Below are 20729 nucleotides of genomic sequence, written 5' to 3' on the forward strand. Positions count from 1 at the left end.
TCGAGACCCAAACAAGGCGTGGATTTTTTTAAATAATTTTTTTCGAGACACAAACAAGGCGTGGATTTTTCAAATAATTTTTTTCGAGACACAAACAAGGCGTGGATTTTTCAAATAATTTTTTTCGACATCCAAACAAGGCGTGGATTTTTCAAATAATTTTTTTTCGACATCCAAACAAGGCGTGGATTTTTCAAATAATTTTTTTTCGAGACCCAAACAAGGCGTGGATTTTTTAAATAATTTTTTTCGAGACCCAAACAAGACGTGGATTTTTAAATAATTTTTTTCGAGACACAAACAAGGCGTGGATTTTTTAATAATTTTTTTCGAGACACAAACAAGGCGTGGATTTTTTAAATAATTTTTTTCGAGACCCAAACAAGGCGTGGATTTTTTAATAATTTTTTTCGAGACACAAACAAGGCGTGGATTTTTTAAATAATTTTTTTCGAGACACAAACAAGGCGTGGATTTTTTAAATAATTTTTTTCGAGACCCAAACAAGACGTGGATTTTTTAAATAATTTTTTTCGAGACACAAACAAGGCGTGGATTTTTTAAATAATTTTTTTCGAGACACAAACAAGGCGTGGATTTTTTAAATAATTTTTTTCGAGACACAAACAAGGCGTGGATTTTTTAAATAATTTTTTTCGACATCCAAACAAGGCGTGGATTTTTCAAATAATTTTTTTCGATACACAAACACGTGGATTTTTTAATAATTTTTTTCGAGACCCAAACAAGGCGTGGATTTTTTTAAATAATTTTTTTCGAGACACAAACAAGGCGTGGATTTTTCAAATAATTTTTTTCGAGACACAAACAAGGCGTGGATTTTTCAAATAATTTTTTTCGACATCCAAACAAGGCGTGGATTTTTCAAATAATTTTTTTTCGACATCCAAACAAGGCGTGGATTTTTCAAATAATTTTTTTTCGAGACCCAAACAAGGCGTGGATTTTTTAAATAATTTTTTTCGAGACCCAAACAAGGCGTGGATTTTTAAATAATTTTTTTTTGAAGCTACCACAAGGCGTGGATTTTTTTAAATAATTTTTTTCGAGACACAAACAAGGCGTGGATTTTTCAAATAATTTTTTTCGAGACACAAACAAGGCGTGGATTTTTCAAATAATTTTTTTCGACATCCAAACAAGGCGTGGATTTTTCAAATAATTTTTTTTCGACATCCAAACAAGGCGTGGATTTTTCAAATAATTTTTTTTCGAGACCCAAACAAGGCGTGGATTTTTTAAATAATTTTTTTAAATAATTTTTTTCGAGACACAAACAAGGCGTGGATTTTTTAAATAATTTTTTTCGAGACACAAACAAGGCGTGGATTTTTTAAATAATTTTTTTCGAGACACAAACAAGGCGTGGATTTTTCAAGGCGTGGATTTTTCAAATAATTTTTTTTCGACATCCAAACAAGGCGTGGATTTTTTAAATAATTTTTGTTCGACAACTAAAAAGTATATTTTTATGGTCCTATACTCATTCATTTCATACCCCTACCCTTGGTATACTTTTGCCCCTTACTGTTACATATTTTTATTATTTTCCATGATAAACTTCTACAAATACATTTGATGGTTTTCCCTTTGAGCGGCTTAAATGTAATATGATATATGTTGGCCATATACGGGTTTATCAACAACTATAACAGTATTTTCTTGCCACACATTTTTCTACATATGCTCAACACACATAATGTGGTTGACCCACAAATAGACGTCGTTATCTTCTGGTTAAATGTGGATTTTTTATATTGATTGTAAAATATTTGCAGCATATGACAGAGCAGCCACAAAACCAACTTCATGAATATAAATGTGGAGGGGAAAACACCGCAAAAGAGGACAAATTACGTGGCAGATAATAAAAAATGGACATAGAATATTATATTTTTTAAGCCCAGAAATATTTTTTCGAGGTCTCGAAAAAAAAAATATTTAAAAAATCCACACCTTGTAGAGGTCTTGAAAAAAATTCCATTCCAGGTTTCGAAAAAAAATATTTAAAAATAATTTAAATTTTTTTAATGATATTGAATACCATAAATAAATCGAAGTTGCTTCAGTTTTGTTTACATACATATCTGTTAGTCAACTCCACTTTCAATATTTTTTGAAAGTATTTTTGTATTTGTTGCTTATTAAAATAAGGTTATGTTTAACTGATATTTGTCATCATCATCTGTCACATGAGTCAAGCCAGTTATTGTGATTCATATAATTTTTTTGTAATTTATTTGATATTATAAATAATTTTATAACAGAAATTGTTCGTATAGAATTGTCAAGTGATGGATGTAATTTTACACCCATGTTTACATTGATCTGCAAATGAAATTGAGTCTTATCATGGGTCTGATGATAATAGTGCAAGGTTGAGATTTTTGTGGTAGGTTTTATTTTTAATAAAAAATAGTTTTAGGGGTCTACCACAAGGCATGGATATTTAAAAAAAATATTTTTAGCGTCCTATAAGAGTCATGGATTTTTGAAATAATTTTTTTCGAGACCTATAAGAGGCGTGGATTTTTAAAATAATCTTTTTCGGGACCTATAAGAGGCGTGGATTTTTAAAATCATTTTTTTCGATGCCTTTGAAGGCGTGGAATTTTTCGAGGCCTGTCCAAGGCGTGAATTTTTCGAGGCCTGTCCAAGGCGTGGATTTTTTCGAGGCCTATCCAAGGCGAGAAATTTTTCGAGGCCTATCCAAGGCGTGAAAATTTTCGAGGCCTACCACAAGCCGTGGATATTTTATACAATTCAAGGCGTTGATTTTTTATAAATATTTTTAAGGGTCCTACAAAAGGTGTAGATTTTTTTTAAATTATTTTAAGGGTCCCACATAAGTCGTGGATTTTTTTTAAATAATTTTTTCTAATTGAGAGCTATTAATTATTTCATACATCAATTCAATTCCAAAAACCATAATATTGAATGGTAAAATTACGCCAGTAGAATAATTTTCGCTTCATATTTGTGTTTGCTTAACATCTTTTGACAATTTGCCTATGAGCGTTTGGATTTTTTTTTCATATTTGTGGAAGCACTTAAATTATTGGTCGGTCAGTTGGTATGTCTCACGGTCGAATGGTCGGCATTTCGTTGATGGTTCTACATACAAATGAATCAATTATTGATTTGCCATTTAGGGCTCGTTTGCCATTAGGTAAACAGAATAGAATGGCAAGTGTAGTGGTGGTTGTGAGTATGAGTAGTTAAAAAAATATTGAAAATATTCTTAAGCGATATGTTCGCTCGCTACATTTCCTCGTTGACCCTCCTTATCGTATTTGCGTAAGTACGTAAGTAAGGCAGATTTTATTTCTTCCGATAACTATTCTATTTTTTGCAAAGGGGGGTTTATTATTTTTTATTACTCATCGTCCTCCTATTTTTAAGTGCTGATTGTCACACAGACAAATTGTTGAGTCTTATCTAATCTCAGGTTACTTTAGTTTGTGAACAACAAAAATTAAAATGTTAATCTTTATTTTTTGTGATATCAAAAATTCAATATTTATTTTAATATCCACATGATTGCGACAGAGAAATGGTCACTAGGGCAGGGAACTAAAAAAAATATTTTTCAAGGACCTAACATCTATACAAGGCGTGGATTTTTAAAATAATTTTTTTCGCCACCTATATCAGGCGTGGATTTTTAAAATAATTTTTTTTCGCCACCTATATCAGGCGCGGATTTTTTAAATAATTTTTTTCGCCACCTATATCAGGCGTGGATTTTTAAAATAATTTTTTTTTCGCCAGCTATATCAGGCGTAGATTTTTTAAATAATTTTTCCCCACCTATATCAGGCGTGGATTTTTAAAATAATTTTTTTCGCCAGCTATATCATGCGTGGATTTTTTAAATAATTTTTTTTTTCGCCAGCTATATCAGGCGTGGATTTTTTTAATAATTTTTTTTTTCGGCACCTACATCAGTCGTGGATTTTTTAAGTAATTTTTTTCGGCACCTACATCAGTCGTGGATTTTTTAAATAATTTTTTTTCGGCACCTATATCAGGCGTGGATTTTTTAAATAATTTTTTTCGCCACCTATATCAGGCGTGGATTTTTTAAATAATTTTTTTCGCCACCTATATCAGGCGTGGATTTTTAAATAATTTTTTCGCCACCTATATCAGGCGTGGATTTTTAAATAATTTTTTTTCGGCACCTATATCAGGCGTGGATTTTTTTAATTATTTTTTTCGGCACCTATATCAGGCGTGGATTTTTTAAATAATTTTTTCGCCACCTATAACAGGCGTGGATTTTTTAAATAATTTTTTTCGCCACCTATAACAGTCGTGGATTTTTTAAATAATTATTTTAACATCTATATATACAAATAATCAACAAAAATATTTTATAAATATTTGCTGCTATTTTTGTTATTTTATCTTTGACCAAAATTAAAAAAAACATGTTGATTATACAACCTTGACAAAAATATATAAATAAAATTTCAAATTCCATATGGACGGATGTATTGGATGGCGGTGATATTCATTCCAAAACACTTTGCTAGTCTGCCAAATGTATTATTTTTTTCAGTTTCTTGACCTACAACAATAGAAGAACAGCAACAACAATATCGACCACATTTGGCAGACATATGGATGTGTCTACCTAGCTCTTGTTCCCAAATCTACTCTTTGGAATAACAAGCTGTAAATTTAAAATAAAATTAAAATACAACTCGTCTTCGAAATATTTGAAACAGTAATTATATTTCAAAATTTATGATCTAAACAACTACTAGTTTTTTGTTTTGATTAAATTTACATTGAAAATTCTTTGAAATAGTCAATGAGTCATCAATTTCAAATCTGGTCATTTACTATTTAGTTTTACTGACTAGACAATAAATAACAAAACAAAAAACAACAACAACCGATCAAGTAAATATCGAAACAATAAAATTGTAATCAACTGCTGCTGTTGTCACACGAAGTATAATTAGCGAATCTCAATTGCTGTTAAAGGGGGTAATCAATGGATTTTTTATAGCCAGAAAACAATGTTGTTGTTTGTTTATTTTATGTTTTAATTTCAATTGATGATGTTATTGTTGATACAAAATTTAAAAATTATTTATTTACAAAGCAGCCAGAATATATTTTTTTTAATTATTAAAAAAAAATCACGCCATATATAGACCTTGAAAAAAAAATTATTTAAAAAATCCACTCCTTGTTTGGCGTGGTAGTAGGAGTAGGAGAGTTGCCAATGCCCATCTTCATGGGTGGCGGATGGGAAGGGGGTCTCCATGATGTGCAGAGTGAAACTGACCTAGGTCTTTCTCTGCACTTCGTGGAAACCTTGGGGATCTTCGGAACCCTCGTGGACCAAAATGGATCAACTACGATGGCTAAAAGAAGTAAAAAGAATAATGTTACGTTGAAGGGAATTAATAACCCAATACCGGCGGCAATCGTTGGTGAGGTCACAAGCCACGTGTCGTCGAGATCAAACGATTGTGATCCGGCTGTTCTAGGTGTGGATGCCTTGGCACCTGCAGCGGTATTTGTTACAAGTGCATCAATTCAAATCCAAAACGTTGATGAACCGGCTATTCTTTAGGCAAATGAGCATGTCAAGACTGGTGAAAATCAGTCTCTGGCTGACAGGACTGTAGTTCTGGGAGGGGATGACCTACACGGGACTCTAAGCGCTATGCGCGATAGCCTAGAGGAGCAAAGTAAGGAACTCTTCGATCAGTTTGGCAGACTGAAGAAGAGCAATGTGGAGATATGCTTCCGGAGGAACTGCTACTGAATCTTACCCTAACTGTTGATGATGAGCTGAACACCACGGTGATCCCAGCCAATTCTACACAGGGGGATTGTTGTAGTATTAACGAAGGAAGCGCAGACCCTGTTGATCGACCGACTTCAAGTCTGACTACAACAGGCGAACGGCCTTGGTGTAAATCCAACGAAAACGGAACTGGTAATGTTCACCAGCAAGCGTAATCTCGGCGTTTTTGCTCCACAAACACTGGATGGAGTGCAACATCATCTATCTCCCGAAGCAAAGTACTTCGGCACAATCCTGGACTGTCAACTACGATGGAATAGGAACGCTGAACTCCATTGGAAAAAGCTGGGGGATAAAACCATCGAATATACACTGGTTGTATAACACCGTGGCAAGGCCCATCCTATCCTATGGCTGTCTTGTGTGGTGGAACTGTCTGAGCCACAAGTCGACATCCAGTATATTAGATAAGGTACAAAGGGCCGCATCGATTTTAGTTACAGGAGCGCATACCTTGTTGACCGACCGACATCAAGTCTGACTACAACAGGTCCTGTGTCGGCACCTGCCGACAAAGTTCAGAGGTAATCTGCGACGGAGGCGATGTCCGACGATGGGAAATCTGTCGAAACCCCAGCAACGGACAGCGGCGCAAGAGTTGGGAAGGCTCGAGAAGTAGCTGCTGCGAAGCATTACAAATGTGCTATATCGTATCTCCGCAAATTCGTGGGGCGAGACGGGAATTTGATCTCGGAGAGACATTTGCTCTCCTGGGGGAGCAAATGTCGCCCACAGAGAAAATCTTTGAAGCGCATCCCCTCTTCAGAAGGCCCGCAACCCTCACCAAAGAAGACGATGACTTCTCGTATGGCAGACCCTTCTACCTCATACCTACAAACCTACATACAAACGGCGGAGAAACAGCCTAGTACAGAGAAGGGATCAACCTCCTCTGGAAAGGCGATCTCCAAAGTTCGTAGCCAAAGACAGCGAGAGCCATATGACAGACCTTCGAAGGTAGCCGCTGATGAAGACCTTCAAGTGGCAATCATTGACAAATCTGATCATCATGGCAGGATTAGTGAACATTATTTAAAAAAAAAATTATTTAAAAAATCCACGCATAAAAATATTTTTTAAAAATAAAAAAATTAATTTTGGGCCTCTCAATTTTTCTCAGTGTATTTGTATTTTCCTTATCACTCTTGGTTGACCACGACAATCAATGTTTTGAAGGGTACTACCTCATCACTTAGTCCAACAACGCAACAGTTAGACCCCTTTACCCACTCCTCTTCCCCTCCTTGCAAAATATTTATCACACTCATTTTTCACTCTTTGGCATTCTCAGTGAAATTTTCACTCTTTGTGTGTTTTTTTTTTAATTTTTTGTTTTTCATTATTTTTTGATTATCTGTAAATAAAAACTACTCACACGGGTTGGTGAGGAGAGAGCGGAAGGAGGGACCACAAAATTTTTTCAATGCACAAACATATACCATGTCTGTCCGAATGTAATCTACATGTTTTGTTTCTGTTTTTGAGTAGTGTATCAGAACACAGAGAACCCCTTTTTTCAGTCAGTCTCGCTCGATCCCGTCGCATTATCTATCAGTGAATATTTTTATTTGGTTTTTTATTCGCTATAAACATTTTAATTTTTATTTTCGCAATGTCGAAACAGTCGGGTAGTATTAATTGAACAAATTGTTGTTATTGAACCAAAGAAATAAAATTAAAACATAATAAAAAATAAATAAAAAAAAAAATCACAACAAGTGAAGTGATTCAAAATCTCGTTTGAAAAAAAATTTCAAATATTTTTTTTGGAGATAAGAAAACTAAATTCTGATTTACAACAAGTGCCGCAAATATCCGTTCATTCCAACAAAATGCCTTACGAAACATTGAGGTAGCTAAAATATATTACAAAAAAAAAAGAAAAACAACAACAAAAGTTTTCTAAAATTTCGCCACCAATTTTTTTTGCGTTGTGATTTTACAATAAACTGTGATTTTTTTTCTTCTTCTTCTTCTCATAATTGGTTTTCTTCGAAAATCTAATGACGTTTGCAGAGAGTCCCCTCTCCCAATCTCAGTGTGTGTGTGTGATTGTGTGTGCATGCTCTCCCTTATAGTATCCATTTCAATTATTAATTAAAAAAATTAATATTTAATAATAATATTAATTAAATATTTATTTGTATTATTTGTTTTGGTTTTTCCTGACCCCTAATGGCTTACAATCGATTTTCTACTGTCGATTTTATTTTTTTTTCTGTTTGTTTTATATCCTAATTACCTGTCAAATGTGTTTGTGGATATTAATGACATTTTTGATAATGATGGCCATTGTGACGTTGATGAGAATGACTCCCATATTTATTTATTGTTGTTATTGCTGTTCTCTCATTGCTTACACTTGTCACCTATGTCTAACGGCAAAAGGGCAATATGTCACTCAGGTTTATCAACGAAGAACAACAACAACAGTGACAGCAACACCAAAGTAAACATGTGTTCTCTAAGGTTAAATGACAAACACTTAATGACCACTGACCGTTACTACTACAATGACGGCAACTCTCATTTATAGGTTACACAAGGTCGATTTGTGGAATTAATGGAAATAATAAATTTATTTCAATTAACTCCACAAATTATCTTTAAATAATTTTTTTTCCAAACCTATACTAGGCGTGGATTTTTTAAAATGTTTTTTTCCAAACCTATACTTACTTAGCTGGCTTGTAACAGAACTTTCGTTAAATAAGCCGAGCTTTAAAAAAGATTTCCAGACGCGTCGGTCTTTTGCGCAGTTTTTCCAATTTGAAAGACCCTATTCGGCAATGTTGTCTTCCACTTGGTCTTTCCATTTTATATTAGTGGTCTACCCCTTCTGCGTGAACCATCAGCTGATGGTTCTCACAACATGACCTAGCCAAGGTAGTCACTGCAGCTCAATACGTCTAACAATGTCAATGTCCGAGAATAGCTGGTATAGCTCATGTTCATTCGACGGCGATATTCACCGTCAATGCAGATCGACCCATTAATCTTTTGGAGAATTTTTCACTTAAACCTTCCAAGAGCTGCCACATCTGCTTGAGCAAGTAGCCATGCTTCAGATCCACATAACAGCACGGGCTGGGGCATCTTCATTCATTCTCACAACATGACCTAGCCAACGTCTAACAATGCCGATGTCCGAGAATAGCTGGTACAATTCATGGTTCATTCGACGACGGCGATATTCACCGTCAACGCAGATCGGTCCATAGATCTTTCAGAGAATTTTTCTCTCAAACACTCCAAGAGCTGGCTCATCTGCTTGCGCAAGTACCCATGCTTCAGATCCATATAACAACACGGGTAGTATCAGTGTCTTGTAGAGTGTGAGTTTGGTCTGGCGAGAGGTGTCCTTTTTTCTAAACTGCTTACGTAGACCATAATAGCATCTGTTGGCCATCACAATCCTTCTCCAAATTTCAAAACTGATGTCATTCGTTTCGTTTATGGCGGGACCAAGGTATGTAAAATCTTTGACTACCTCGAAGCTGTAGTTCTCAAGTTCCACAGTTGGTCCGAGTCTACTGGACGTCAGCGAGAATTTTTCTCTCAAACACTCCAAGAGCTGCCTCATCTGCTTGCGCAAGTACCCATGCTTCAGATCCATATAACAGCACGTGTAGTATCAGCGTCTTGTAAAGTGTGAGTTTGGTCTGGCAGAAGGTGGACTTGCTTTTGAGTTTTTTGCTCAGACCATAGTAGCATCTGCCAGACCCACTTTGGCAAACTCCTTCTTAATTTGTTAAAATGTGGCTATTACCGCTCTCAGTATTCGACCCATTATGTCGATGTCACCGGCGTAGGCGAGTAACATGTATTGTTTGGTGTACAGATTGTCATTTCTGTTCACCTTTGCGTCTCATATGACCTTTTCCAGCAGGATGTTAAAAATATCACACGACCAACAATCACCTTGTCTGAATCCTCGTTCGGTATTAAAGGGCTTTCCGACTTTAACTGCTGATCTTATGCCACTTAAAGGTATCCTGCATAGCCATATTAATTTTGCAGGAATGCCGAACGCAGACATGGCTTTATACATCTCTGAACGGATAGGTCTGTCGAATGCGGCTTTATAGTCGATGAGTAGATGGAATGTGTCGATGTGTTTTTCGTGGGTCTTTTCCATGATTTGGCTCAGAGTGAAGATCTGGTCAATGGTGGATTTGCCAGGTCTGAAGCCGCATTGGTATGGTCCAATAATGTCATTGACCGTTGGCTTCAGTCGTGTACACAGCACACCGGGATAGCTCTTTATATGCGAAGGGAAGAAGTCTAATTCCTCGATAGTTGGCACATATCGTCTTGTCTCCTTTTTTGTGCACAGGACACAGGATGCTGAGGTTCCAATCATGTAGCATGCATTTTTCGAGCCAAATTGTACTAATCAACTGGTGCATGCTCCTGACCAGCATCTGACCACCAGTCATGAATAGTTCGGCTTGTAACCCATTGGCACCTGCTGCTGCCTGACTTCATCTTGGCTGGGTGGTATACACCCTATATTGATGTCTTATTGATTTTTTAAATATTTTTTTTTTTCTTTTTTTTTTTTTTTTGAATATATAAATTCCACTTTTTTCGGTTTCTGTTTTTAAAGAAATGACCTCAACAAATTTTTAAATAAAGTTATTATTCATAAACCAGAAAAATTTCCAATAAATTGAACTTTTTCCATAACAAATTCAGTTAATTAATTATTTGTTGTTGCTGTTGTTTGTGTGTGCTTAGTAAACAAATGTCAATATTAACACCCCCAAAATAAGTTCTGCAGGCTATACAATGTCCCACACATGTGTAAGAACACACTCGTCATCAATATCGACCTCCACACACCTCGGAGACTCCTACTCCTCACTCGCCGATGTGTTCTGAAATGCAAAACACACACTCGTATTAGTCTGGGGAATTAATATGTTGTTCTAACTGATTTCGTGTTTATTCTCCTGGCTTATTTCCCATTTCATATCTTGTTTATTGATTGTAACAGAAAATGTAGACCTACGGAGGCCAAACACACGTGTGTGGTGTATTGATATTAATTTAAGGCTTACATAAATTAATGAAATGTTATTTCCCATTTTTTACATTAAAAAGATTAGTTATTGCGGGACGGGGGAATTTTTGGAAAGCTTTAGTTTTAATGAATGGAGAATTTTTGAAAATGAGTTATAAGGAAGGTATAGAAGGTGTGAAAAGAATTAAAGAATGTATTTCCTTTACAAACTAAGGTTGTGAAAATATATTTTTTAATATATCCTGAAAAATTCATAACTGAAAGATCTACAACATATTTTTTTTATGTTTAAGGACCTCTTATTTTAATTTATTGATATTGATTAATCTTTAAAAATAATATTATCCCTAAATATGGATATAGATGAAGGATTCTTGAATGTCTTCTACCCATAGAAGACCACAAAAAATTTGAATACGAAAATGGTGATATTGATTTGTATGGAAATGGAGATATTTTAAATCCACACCCTTAAAAATATATTTTTTTAAAAATCCACACCTTGTGTAGACTTAAAAATATTCTTTAAAAAATTCACACCTTATGTAGGCCCTTAAAAGTATTCTTTATAAAATCCACGCCTTATGTAGACCCTTAAAAATATTTTTTAAAAAATTGTCACCTTATGTAGACCCTTAAAAATATTCTTTAAAAAATTCACGTCTTATGTAGACGCTTAAAAATATTTTTAAAAAATCCACGCCTTATTTAGACCCAAAAAATATCACAAAAAATTCGATTACGAAAATGGTGATATTGAAGACCCTTAAAATTATTTTTTTTTTTTAAAATCCACGCCTTATATAGACCCAAAAAGACCACAAAAAATCGAATACGAAAATGTTGATATTGAATTGTACGGAAATGCAGATATTATAGATCCAAGAATATGTTTTAAAAAATCCACGCCTTATTTTGACCCAAAAAATGATCACAAAAAATTCGAATACGAAAATGGTGATATTGAATTGTACGGAAATGCAGATATTATAGATCCAAGCCTTATGAAGACCCTTAAAAATATTTTTTTAAAAAATCCACGCCTTAAAGATCTTTTTAAAAAGCCAGGCTTTATGTTGACTCTCTGTAGAACCTAAAAACCTTTTATTTAAATTCGCACCCTTAAAAATATATATTTTTTTAAATTCACGCCTTAGGTCTTTATGTAGACCCTTAAAAATATATTTTTTAAATCCACGTGAAAATTTTTTCCCTTTACCACTGACCACTTTGAAAGCCCTTCGATACATGTTTTTTTACAATTGTTTGACAAAATAATTACACAGTATTTGGACAATAAAATGGAATTTATAACCACAAACACACACAACACATGTGTGTAAATTGTCAAAAAAAAAAACAACAACATTTACGACGTTTACACCCCACCCACCCATCAAAAAAAACTTTTCGACTGACAAAAAACCCGCCAAGTTCTAAACGTAACAGACATTCGAACATTTCTCAAGTAATAATAAATCAGTGGACATTTTGAAAATTTCAGTGATGACTTCTAGTCACGCTAATGGTCTTGAACTGCTGGTAGGTAGTCGATGATGATGGTGGTGGGGTAGCGGCAGTAACCTTTCCATGAAAATATGTATATGAATATCGGAACTTCATATTGGAAAACCAAAAAAAAAATACTGAACAGGGAAATTCATTTCTAATTAAAGACCTTGACAGAGAATTGGGCAGGGGGATTAAGGGGACTTGGTAGGAATTTAATAATACGGGTGGACGACGTCATTTGTTTTTTAGAACATTTTTGGTTTTCCGTTAAAATATTCGAAGGATGTGGGGGAAAGTGTTTTGTATAAGTAACTGATTTATAATACTATCTAGCCTCTAATTCAACTTCCCAACTAAACCTCGTATTTGGAGAACCACAAAAAGGACACTCGAAGGATTTACATAAACTTAAATGGCAGGCGTTAATGTGTGCCTTCAATTGTCTATTAATAAGGAATTATTCTGAGAATTTCTGCGGGGTGGTTCCAGGACTTTTGTCGTCAGCACAATTGATAAATAATTTAGAACAGAGAATGATTAATGAATGTAACTTGGAAAAATCCTTTTAATTTAGCGTTTGACTTTTCGATACAAATTAAAAATAAAGCAATAAGGAAATTTCGGAAGGAAATTATAGGGTCATTAGTAGTATTTAGTGTTATTATAACAAGTCAATGAACTCCGCGTGGCAATGCGGAAGAGAATATGAAAAGAAATTAATTGAATATCCCGCGTCATTAATACAAAAAAATAAAAGAATCTAAATAGAATAGTTTTTATGGGGCCTGGATAGTTTAAAAAATGTTTTTAAAAGACTACTACAAGGCGTAGATTTTTTAAAAATGATTTTAAGGTTCTATCAAAGGCGTGGATTTTTTAAAAATGATTTTAAGGTTCTATCAAAGGCGTGGATTTATTAAAAAATATTTTAGGGGATTTCAATGGCGTGGATTTATTAAAAAAATATTTTAAGGGTCTATCAAAAGCGTGGGTTTTTAAAACATATTTTTTCCGATGTCTAAGGGGCCTATCAAAGGCGTGGGTTTTTAAAACTTATTTTTTTAAAGGTCTATGGGGCCTATAAAAGTTGTGGGTTTTTAAAATATATTATTCGACGTGAGCGAAGAAGGTATTATTCCAGAAAATTTAAAGCATTTGGTTCCACTGCTCGGTGGCGATTTCTCAGGACGTGTGGCTGCTTAGGTAATGATGAAGTGGCTTATTTCTTCTACATGAATCTGATGTTGGATGCTCCTTTAATTGTGTTCAAATTGATTATGTTTTTATGGCGTCTATTGGTGTGGACGGAATACCTGTAGATTTTGTTAGACTTATGTTCTCCTATGTTGGTGATTATATTCTCGATATGATTAATTCAATACTAACATCTTCTGTGTTTCCTTCATCATGGAAAAGAGCTTGAGTTGTTCCGATACCTAAATGTCAAACAGTTAATAGACCTGCTGATTTTCCATTCTTTTTTTCCAAACCTATACTTAATTACTGGCTTGTGACAGAACATTCGTTCCATAAGCCGAGCTTAAAAAAGATTTCCAAGCACGTCGGTCTTGTGCGCTTCTTCTCCAATTTGAAAGACCGCGTTCCAAGATGTTTTTTTCTACTTGGTCTTTCCATCGTATTCGTGGCCTTCCCCTTCTGCGTGAACCATCAGCTGGTTCGCTTTTATATGTCTTCTGGGCTGGGGCATCTTCATCCATTCTCACAACATGACCTAGGCAACGTAGTCGTTGCAGCTCAATACAACTGACTATGTCGATGTCCGCGTATAAATTGTAGAGCTCGTGATTTATTCGACGCCGATATTCACCGTCGACGCAGATTGGCCCGTAGATCTTTCGGAGAAATTTTCTTTCAAACACCCCAAGAGCTATCTCATCTGCTTGCACAAGTACCCATGCTTCAGATCCATATAACAGCACGAGTAGTATCAGCGTCTTGTAGAGTGTGAGTTTGGTCTGGTGGGAGGTGGTCCTGCTTCTAAACTACTTACTCAGACCATAGTAGCACCGGTTGGCCATCACTATCCTTCTACGAATTTCAAACCTGATGTCATTCGTTCTGTTTATGGCGCTACCAAGGTATATAAAATCTTTGACTACCTCGAAGCAGTAGTTCTCAAGTTCCACAGTTGGTCCGAGTCTACTGGACGTCTTGCGCGTTGATACCATCATCTTGGTCTTCTCGCCGTTTACTGCCAGACCCACTTTGGCAGACTCCTTCTCAATTTTTTCAAAAGTGGCTGTTACCGCTCTCAGTGTTCGACCCATTATGTCGATGTCATCGGCGTAGGCGAGTAAATGGTGTTGTTTGGTGGAGCCATTTCAGTTCACCTTTGCCTCTCGTATGACCTTTTCCAGCAGGATGTTAAAAAGGTCACACGACAAACTTTCACCTTGTCTGAATCCCCGAGAGGTCCTTTCCGACTTTAACTGCTGACCTTGTGCCAGTTAAAGTTATTCTGCATAGCCGTATTTATTTTGCAGGAATGCCAAACGCAGACATGGTTTTATACAACTCTGAGCGGATAGGTCTGTCGTATGCGGCTTTATAGTCGAGGAATAGATGAAGTGTGTCAATGTGTTTTTCGTGGTTTTTTCCAGGGTTTGGCGCAGAGTGAAAATCTGGTCGATGGTGGATTTGCCGGGTCTGAAGCCGCATTGATATGGTCCAATAATGTCATTGTCGTTCACACAGCACACTGGATCGCACTTTATATGCGATGGGAAGGAGGCTAATTCCTCTATAGTTGGCACATATCGTCTTGTCTCCTTTTTTTGTGCAGGGGACACAAGATGCTGAGGTTCCAATCATTGGGCATGCATTCTTCTAGCCAAATTGTACTAATCAGCATCTGACCACCAGTCTAGAATAGTTCGGCTGGTAACCCATCGGCACCTGCTGCTTTTATTCTTCAGCCGATTAATTGCTATTCTGACTTCATCTTGGCTAAGTGGTATACATTCTATACGGTTATCTCTTATTGGTTCTGGGGTATCCTCTTCACCGCCACTATTTGATACCAGAAGTTTTTCGACATCTACTGGAGTGAATCTGGACGAGGTCTTTTATTCTAATATTAACCAGAAATCCCCAGCCAAATTCACGTCTCATTTCATGCCAGCTATAATACAGGGCGTAATCGTCTGATTTACTTACGCCAGTCCCTTTCCATCGCATTTCCTGTAAGGCAATAATATCGGCTTTGTACTTCTTGAGTACATCCGCCAAAGCGAACACTGCGCCTGTTCTGTAGAACGTGCGCACATTCCAAGTGCAGATCGTGGTCCTTTATACGTTTGCGGGGGTCGTCAACATTAGGGGGGTTTGGTTTTCTTTTTATTTGCTTGTTCATAGTAGGTTCGGTTTTATATTAGCTCATTATTTCATCGGGTGATGAAAATAGCTACCCCAGGTGGCACCACGGGGAGTTCAGAGTCTACAATTGAGATGAAAGGGGTCCAAGATAAGCCTGGACTTCGCCATGTTAAAGCCAATCAGAGCCGTTGCTTGGTATCCATCATCCCCTACGCCACCAGTATTTTTTGCACACACACACGAATATCCTTGTAATCCTTTATTTATCCTTGAACTGCTGGTCATTAGCAAGTCTTTATTTTCTGAAAATTTTTTTAAAACCTTCAAACAAATATTATAAATTATTCCTGCAGCTACTACCGAGGGCTTCTGGTTATTTTACGAGCACAACAACAACACCACCAACCAGCCAACCAATAAAAATCAATATTACTATTTTTGTTGTTGTCGCATTTGTCTGTCTGACCATTGTCTAACACACCCATTTTTTCTTTCTTTTCTATTTTCCTTCTTCTTCTTTAGAAGCGATGTTATTATGGCCAACAACTATAACGCAACGAACGGAAGCGGAAACGCCAATTCAACACATGAACGACGCCAGCAACAACCGATTTTCTTGTGGTGGGGTCAACGATTATGGCAGGAGTTACGTGGCCGCATACATATGCGTACCCCACCCGCCACAACACCCGATGATGATATGAAAACCCCCTCAGATGGTGGCGGAGGTGGTGGTGCAGGTGGCACCGGCTTGGGTACGCCCCTCGATGATTCCGAGAAACGTATTATCTTCATTAATCGCCCACAGATCCAGAAGTTCTGTAACAATCATATATCCACAGCAAAATATAGTTTTATAAGTTTTCTGCCATCGTTCCTGTTCGAACAGTTTCGAAGGTATTCGAATTGTTTTTTCCTGCTGATTGCCTTGCTGCAACAGATTCCCGATGTGTCGCCAACGGGACGATATACCACATTAGTGCCATTGATATTTATTTTGGCTGTGAGTGGTATTAAGGAAATTGTGGAGGACATTAAGCGGCATCGGGCCGATAATGAAATCAATCATCGCACGGTGGAGAGGCTAAAAGATGGCGCCTGGATGACTGTGCGTTGGGAACAATTGGCCGTGGGCGATGTTGTGAAAATTCCCAATAATACCTTTTTCCCAGCCGATTTGATATTGCTGTCCTCGTCGGAGCCTCAGGCCATGTGTTTTATTGAGACCTCCAATTTGGATGGGGAAACAAATTTGAAAATACGCCAAGGAGTGCCAGCCACGGCAAGGTTGCTGGAGACCCGAGATCTGGTCGAACTGGCTGGGGTAATGGAATGTGAGTTGCCGAATCGTTTGCTATACGAATTCAATGGGGTCTTGAAGGAACATGATAAACCGGCCGTGTCTCTAGGTCCGGATCAGATTTTACAACGTGGTGCAGTGCTGCGTAATACCTCATGGATATTTGGTATGGTGGTCTACACGGGGCATGATACGAAATTGATGAAAAATTCCACTTCGGCCCCGCTGAAAAGATCCACCGTGGACCGATTGACGAATACCCAAATTTTAATGCTCTTTATGATCCTGCTGGTCTTGTGCCTGACCAGTGGCGTATTCAATTTCATCTGGACCCGACAATACTTCACAGCCGATTGGTATCTGGGCCTCGATGATTTCAAGAGTAAAAACTTTGGCTACAATCTCCTCACCTTCTTCATTCTCTTCAACAATTTAATACCCATCTCGCTGCAAGTTACCCTGGAACTGGTGAGATTTTTACAGGCTCAATTTATTAATTGCGATATACAAATGTATCACGTGGAATCGAATACTCCAGCCATGGCACGAACTTCGAATTTAAATGAAGAATTGGGTATGGTGAAATATATATTTTCGGATAAAACAGGCACCCTGACCCGCAATGAAATGGTTTTTAAAAAATGTTCCATTGTTAGTGAAATTTATCCGACGGAGAACACCCCGGAGCAGAGTTTGGTGGTACAAAATCTCCTTAGTAAACATCAGGATGCTGGGATCATTAGAGAATTTTTGGTTTTACTTTCCGTGTGCCACACAGTGATACCCGAAAAGAATCCCGATGGTTCAATAACCTATCATGCCGCCAGTCCGGATGAGCGGGCCCTGGTGGATGGTGCCAAACAGTATGGTTTTGTTTTTGATACCCGCACGCCGCACTATGTGGAAATTAATGCCCTGGGCCTGAGAGAGCGTTATGAGATTTTAAATGTGCTGGAATTTACCTCCACACGCAAGAGGATGTCGGTGATATGTCGAACCCCAGAGGGGGAAATAAAACTTTATTGCAAGGGAGCCGATTCGGTGATCTATGAACGTCTGGCCCATGAGGGGAAATCATTTAGTGATGTGACCTTGCAACACCTGGAAGAATTTGCGGCAGAGGGTCTGCGAACCCTTTGCTGTGCTGTGGCCTCGATACCCCAAGATGTCTACGATGATTGGCAGGCCACCTATCACAAAGCCTCCACCACCCTCAACGATCGTGAACGTAAAATGGAAGAAGCGGCGAATTTAATAGAAAACAACCTGCATCTATTGGGCGCCACTGCCATTGAGGATAAGCTACAAGATGGGGTACCTGAAACAATAGCCTCCCTCATTGAGGCGGGGATAAACATCTGGGTCTTGACAGGGGATAAACAAGAAACCGCCATTAACATTGGCCATTCCTGTCGTCTCATCTCCCCCTCCATGGATATTGTCATCCTGAACGAGGAAAGCCTCGATGCCACCCGCGAAGTCATACATCGTCATTCCAGTGAGCTACAGACTTCGATAAATAAAAACTGCAATGTGGCCTTGATCATCGATGGCAAGACGCTGAAATATGCCCTAAGCTGTGATCTGCGAAGAGAATTTCAGGAGTTGTGTACCAGCTGCCGCGTCGTGGTATGCTGCCGCGTTTCACCCATCCAAAAAGCCGAGGTGGTAGAACTCATTACCACCACCACCAAGGCTGTGACCCTGGCCATTGGTGACGGCGCCAACGATGTGGCCATGATCCAAAAGGCCAATGTCGGTGTTGGCATCTCCGGGGTAGAGGGTCTACAGGCGGCCTGTGCCTCAGATTATTCAATAGCCCAATTCCGCTACTTAAAGCGTCTCCTGCTGGTACATGGTGCATGGAATTATAGGCGTATAACCAAACTCATCCTCTATTCCTTCTATAAAAATGTCTGCCTCTATGTCATAGAGCTGTGGTTTGCCATCTATTCAGGGTGGTCGGGTCAAATCTTGTTCGAAAGGTGGACAATTGGTCTGTATAATGTGGTGTTCACCGCCCTGCCACCCTTTGCCATTGGCATTTTTGAAAAGGTCTGCTCTGCGGAGACCATGCTGAAATATCCCCTGCTCTATAAACCCTCACAAAATGCCAAACTCTTCAATGTCCAGGTATTTTGGGTGTGGATCATCAATGCCCTGCTGCATTCGATAATACTCTTTTGGTTGCCCCTGGGGGCTTTGGGCAGTGAAACCATTTGGGCCAATGGCAAAACCTCCGATTATCTTCTCTTGGGTAATCATGTCTACACCTATGTTGTGGTCACCGTCTGTTTGAAAGCTGGTCTTTCAACAAATTCCTGGACCTGGCTGACGCATGCCTCCATTTGGGGCTCCATTGGCCTTTGGTTCCTTTTCATTTGTATTTATTCGAATTTTTGGCCTCTCCTACCCGTCGCGGCCAATTTCCTTGGCATGGAGCGGCAAATCTTCACAACGCCCATTTTCTGGTTTGGTTTACTCCTTGTACCCATAACCACCCTACTAGTCGATGTACTCTTCAAACTTGTACAAAATACCGTATTCAAATCGTTGACCGAAGCTGTACGAGAATCGGAAATACGTAAACATGATCCCGATGATGTTATGAATGAATCGAGATCATCGTTTACGGAAACGGCCAGGCTATTGCGTAGTGTATTTATAAGGCGAGCGAATACCCGCGTCGATACGGATGTGGAGCTGTCACATGGTTATGCATTTTCACAGGAGGAAGGTGGTGCGGTCTCACAATCGGTTATAATCCGTTCGTATGATACGAATCTGCAAAAACCCAGTGGCAACTAGAATCGTAAGCAGTATTGGGCAAGACAAAGATTTTAATATAATATCCAAAATAAAAAATCGAAATTAAAATTAAATTAATATTGAAATTAAAAAAAAAAATTGAAAAAGAAGAACAAGTGAAATACAAAATAACCACCAAAATACAATAAGAAAACCCTGATAAATGATAAAAACAACAATAACAACAAATGTAGATTTTTTACTGAAAACCTCCAAAATTTTCCACGTAGCTGTTTTTTTTTCAAAATTTTTGTTTAAATGTAGAAATAAAAAATTCAGAATAATTCCACCTAGTCCTCTGTGGCCTGAACCTCCATAAGACCACTTGATTTGCTATAAAATCACATGACCTGCAATGTAACCATTTGGTCTTCTTTAAGACCCTATGGTCGTATACCTGAATAAAAAGTGTCCATTATTCTATAGAACCAATTGTTCTTCTATGAGAACAATTGGTCCTCTATAAGACCACTTGATCCTCTATAAGACCATTTATCTCTATTAATTCACTTGGTTCTCTATAAGACCCTTTAGTCTGCCATATGTTAATTTGACCTTCTATAAGAACCAAAAAGGTTCCACAATTCCATAGAACCACACGGTATGGTACAAGACCATTTCGACCTCTATAAGGCAACTTGATAAATAGTTGGTCTGCTATAAAATCACTTGACCTGGTATAAGACCAATTGGCTTTATAGCAGACCAAAAGATTCCACAATTCTATTAAACCACTTGGTCCTCTATAGGACACTAAATGGACACCTCTATATGACCACTTAGACCTCTGTAAGTCCACTTGGTCTGATATAAAATCATTTGACCTGTTTATGCCGATTTGGCCTTCTATAAAACCAAGTGGCTTTATAGCAGAACAACAGGTTCCAAAATTCCAT

The 20729-nt window shown here is 37.6% G+C and overlaps 1 protein-coding gene across 1 annotated transcript; it reads left to right on the forward strand.

Annotated features, from left to right (window-relative positions):
* Positions 1–5398: 5398 nt before the first annotated feature.
* On the forward strand, positions 5399–19876 carry LOC133338739 (probable phospholipid-transporting ATPase IA). Its single transcript, XM_061546862.1, has 3 exons — positions 5399–5554; positions 5615–5751; positions 16248–19876. Exons 1-3 carry the CDS (start codon positions 5399–5401, stop codon positions 19831–19833), a joined length of 3879 nt encoding a protein of 1292 aa, XP_061402846.1. The 3' UTR covers positions 19834–19876.
* Positions 19877–20729: the final 853 nt, after the last annotated feature.

The sequence above is a fragment of the Musca vetustissima genome, unplaced genomic scaffold (genome assembly GCF_032173495.1).
Source record: "Musca vetustissima isolate MV318-11 ecotype Yass unplaced genomic scaffold, APGP_CSIRO_Mvet_v1 utg12465, whole genome shotgun sequence".
Taxonomy (NCBI): domain Eukaryota; kingdom Metazoa; phylum Arthropoda; class Insecta; order Diptera; family Muscidae; genus Musca; species Musca vetustissima.

Excerpts from the sequence above, each read along its gene's own strand:
- LOC133338739 (XM_061546862.1), top strand. The coding sequence starts at position 5,399 with ATGGCTAAAAGAAGTAAAAAGAATAATGTTACGTTGAAGGGAATTAAT. Across the intron at positions 5,555-5,614 it reads ATGCCTTGGCACCTGCAGCG|GCAAATGAGCATGTCAAGAC; the intron begins GTATTTGTTACA and ends GCTATTCTTTAG. Across the intron at positions 5,752-16,247 it reads AGTAAGGAACTCTTCGATCA|AAGCGATGTTATTATGGCCA; the intron begins GTTTGGCAGACT and ends CTTCTTCTTTAG.